The sequence below is a fragment of the Aplysia californica genome, unplaced genomic scaffold (assembly GCF_000002075.1).
Source record: "Aplysia californica isolate F4 #8 unplaced genomic scaffold, AplCal3.0 scaffold00090, whole genome shotgun sequence".
NCBI classification, from domain to species: Eukaryota; Metazoa; Mollusca; class Gastropoda; order Aplysiida; family Aplysiidae; genus Aplysia; species Aplysia californica.
In genome coordinates, this window is record NW_004797360.1 from 660,217 (window position 1) to 664,464 (window position 4,248).

The 4,248-nt window shown below is 40.3% G+C and overlaps 1 protein-coding gene across 1 annotated transcript in view; it reads left to right on the forward strand.

Annotated features, from left to right (window-relative positions):
• LOC101862933 (dynein beta chain, flagellar outer arm) overlaps nucleotides 1-4,248 on the forward strand; it is a gene marked incomplete at its 5' end in the record, with an annotated part of 108,331 nt that overhangs the window by 94,990 nt on the left and 9,093 nt on the right. The window contains 4 exon segments of the mRNA XM_013080521.2: nucleotides 340-445; nucleotides 1,686-1,968; nucleotides 2,317-2,518; nucleotides 3,962-4,167. Coding sequence (XP_012935975.2) covers nucleotides 340-445; nucleotides 1,686-1,968; nucleotides 2,317-2,518; nucleotides 3,962-4,167 — 797 coding nt within the window.

Here is a 4,248-nt window from a genome sequence, read left to right on the forward strand (position 1 = left end):
GGGGTGTGGTAGGTTACGTTTGGATCAGATTCAATACTGTCTGTCATACCTTAAGTACTTAAGTAATTTTTTTTTAAGAAAAAAAGAACAAAATACGGCCATGACTTGAGCGCTTGTGATTTGTTAATGAAAAACTAGGAAGAACAAATTGATACTATGTTGTGAGATGGCCATTGATGTCTTTATTCGAATAATGGCTAATCTGGAAACTTATGGACACTTATATATGACACATTTGTGCTACGTTAAACTTACTAAACTTAAACACACTTGCTAACTTCTGTTGTGTCAATGTGCTTCTTTTTGTTCAAACAAAATAACGAAAAAACAATTCCTCAGAGCCAACGGACTTTGCCGACTGGTTTGAAACAAATGCTGATGACAAGATGACCTTGAAAACATTGCAGTTGAACCTGGCAGTGGAGAAAAGCAGTAACGACTCCAGGTAAGAGAAAGCTGTTGGCTGTTTTACGCACCTGTCCTTGTCTCTTCGAAATTTTTGTCTCAACATGCGTTCTTAAAGGTGATTATTGCTTATGGTTGGAGGGCGCTACTAGTAAGTCCTTCTTCTTTTCATTCTTTGTCATTCTTTTGTTTGAGTATGTCTTGTAACAACTACAGGTAAGGGAGAGCTGTTGGCTGTTTCACACCCTTGTCCTTGTCTTTTGGAAAATAATGATAAGAATAAGAATATTAATAGTAGTATTAATAATAGTAAATAATGTATAATATTAATAATGATAATAGTAATAATAATGATAATAATAATAAATTATCATGATAATGATTATCAATAATAATGATAATAATAGTAATAATAATGATAGTAATAATAATTATCATTATTACAGTTATTATTATTATTATTATTATTATTTTAATAGTTATTCCTTTTATATAATGCAGCATTATCTATTCATTTTACAACTATTGTTACTCCAGCAGACTCTAGAACACTCAAGAACATTTCCAGCTTCTCGGAAAGCATACAGTGAAGCTGCAAATAACTCCCATTAAAACACTCACCCTGACTAGATCTTGATAAGATATATAATGATGATTACATTTATATAGTGCTTATCCACACTCAACAGCATGCTCTATGCACTGTACGTAATTATTGATAGTTTTTATCATTTCCTTCCCCACTCCCTTCCATTTTTTTAAACAGCCTGCCTCTTATATAACTGCCTGACCAGCCATGGTAAAGTTGCAGGTTCGGGGTTTGAGCCCTAGGTCAGTTTAACGATGTGTCTTTCGTAAAGGCACTCAAAAGGAATTTCCTATTTGGCTCGATGCTTTTGGAGATGGACGTTAAACTAAGAGGATCTGTTAAATAATTTGAAAGTGTTGAATGGGTTGTTAAACTTGTACCAGTTCACATTTCACACATTACAATATTTACACTAATTAACTATCACTCATCCCCCCCCCCCCCTTGAAAAAAGCCAATCTTGCTGTTATTATGCTGATGGTGTAAAATGTAAGTACTAATTTTTCACAACCACTCCCCCCCCCCCCCTTTTCTTTCTCTCCGAAAAAAAAAGAAAAAAAGAAACCCTGTTTGAAACTACCCGCCTCAAACATTAATTGTTTAGATGAAAGTATACAATATTTATGACTAGTTTACAATCATCTGTTCTTTCTCTATCCCCCCCCCCCCCCCTCCACCCCCCCTGAAACAGCTCCACAAAATTCATCACCCGCCTGGACCGTATGTTCGAGTCACAGAACATGGAGGCCGGCGACGTGGCGGCCAACAACCTGGTGCCGACCATCAGCATCATCAAGCTACGGTCAGCGTTGGACATCTGCCGCGAGAAGCTCCCTCTCCTGCTGGAACTGGGCCAGGTGGCCATGATGGGCCGGGCGGAGTTCGACTTCCCTTACCACTGTCCCAGTATCATCAGCATGAGCAGCGCCGAGAGCGCTCTGATGCCGGAGAGCATCGGTTACGTCCTACTTCAGGTCTCACAGCTTTCCCATTTTTAAAATTTTCTTGTTTTTTGGTTTTTTTGGTTTTTTTAGTGTCGAGAGTTTTTTTTCTAGTTTGGTTTTTTGGTAGTTCGTTTGTTTTTTGTTTTTGGGTAAAAAAAATTTATTTCAATTTTTGGGGTTTTTTTTCTGTTTTATGGTGATTTGGGTATTTTTTTGGAGGGGGGCACTGTGTCCCCTGACTCAGTGTTTTTTAAATTTAGCAATATCCCGTTCTGTCTGATATGCCACTTCAAAAATTATGTGCTTTTCTGTCTGTACCTTAAGGTATATGCACTTTTTAAAAAAATGTTTTGTTTGTCTATCTATCTCTGTATCCAGGAATGCCTGTGGATGAACAGCGTGCTGTGTCACATCCGCCAAGAAATCCACGACCTGGAGGTGGGTCTGCTGGGAGGGTCGGGTGCTCTTCCTCGCCGTCTTTTGCCCACGGTGCATAGTCTGCAGGAAGAGTATGTGCCCGTCAGCTGGATACACCCCAACTGTCAGCCCTGTACTCACTCACTTGTGTCTTGGCTGGATGGTGAGTCTGTGTGTGTGTGTGTGTGTATGTGTGTGTGTGTGTGTGTGTGTGTGGAGATATCTCAACTGTTAGCCCTGTACTCACTCACTTGTGTCTTGGCTGGATGGTGAGTCTGTTTGTTTGTGTGTGTGTGTGTGTGTGTGTGTGTGTGTGTGTGTGTGTGTGTGTGTGTGTGTGTGGAGATATCTCAACTGTTAGCCCTGTACTCACTCACTTGTGTCTTGGCTGGATGGTGAGTCTGTTTGTTTGTGTGTGTATGTGTGTGTGTGTGTGTGTGTGTGTGTGTGTGTGTGTGTGTGTGTGTGTGTGTGTGTGTGTCGAGATATCTCAACTGTCAGCCCTGTACACATTCACTAGTGTTCTGGCTGGATGGTGAGTCTATTTGTCTGTTTCTGTTATCTATTTTTGGTGGCCGAATTTTGCTATTCAAAAGGCTTTTTAATGGCTGCATCGATTGACATGCGGTTTTCGCCAAAAGATTCTTTTAAATATTCTCCAGATCATGACGCCCTTTGCTTTTTCAGTCTTGAGACAGTTTTGCTGCGAAAAGCTAAATTTCTTTTTTTCGCCGATAGCTTTTGTAGACCGACGCTTCTGTGTCTGTAATTTTAGAATATCCTCCAAGTTCGTGTATTTGAAGTTGTACTTCCGTTCGATACTATCGCGCATTGTCGCGCAATACTGAGCACCATTTTAAGTGTGCGACCCATATAGATCTAGCCTCATGTTTTCTTTTTTTACTTGGTGCTAAATTCGACTGTGATCCTTTCGTTTGATGCCCATCATCGCTTTTTCTGGACTCCTTTGTCAAATTCTTTTTCTTGCTACTCGGAACAACGACAACAGTTCTTAGACTAGAATCTAGATCTAGATCTAGATAGCGCCTGACCATGCCGAAAAGAAAACGACGTTCTGCAGTTGGAACCCCTTGCACTTGCAACGGTCGAGGTACTAGGCCAATGACTTTCAGTTGATGTTAATGTACCGATCATCCCTTTCATCGAAAGGGGGCCCAGCTAGTTTATATATATATATGTCCATCTTTCTTATCAAATATCTATCGTCCTTATATATCCACCTTCTTTTTTGTATTTGTTACTCTGTTGTAACACTTCTAATCTCTGGCACATATATTACCTAATTGAGTTGGAAGTGCCATAAAACTCCTACTTAAATAAACAACAAACATTTAGTAGCGACTAAAGCTAGAGTGAAGAGTTATTGTAAATTGATAAGGTTTTTATTTGAGAAGATACACGCCATGGAACCATTATTGTAGATCAAAGTTGTAAATATAGTATTAATAATAGATAGCATTTGTATAGCGCATATCCCCGCTCAGCAGCAGGCTCTATGCGCTTTACACTGTATTATTATTATTTATAACATCTTTGGTAAAGATCTAACTCTTGAATTATTCATTCTGTTGTTTTTCTCGCTCAGACCTGGAGCGTCGCTACCAACAGCTGCACCACTGGGTGCGTCGTAGCATGGTGCCCACCTTCACCAACGGTCTGTTGTCTCAGCGACCCACCATAGCCCGCGGTCAGCTGACCAGTGTATGGCTGGGAGGACTAGTCAACCCTCAAGCCTTGCTCACAGCTCTTAGACAGGAGAGGGCTATATTGGACAGGGTGTCTTTGGATGATGTGAGTGCTGGTTGTTGTTGTTGGTGGTGGTGGTGGTGATGTTGTTGTTGTTGTTGTTGTTGGTGGTGGTGGTGGTGGTCC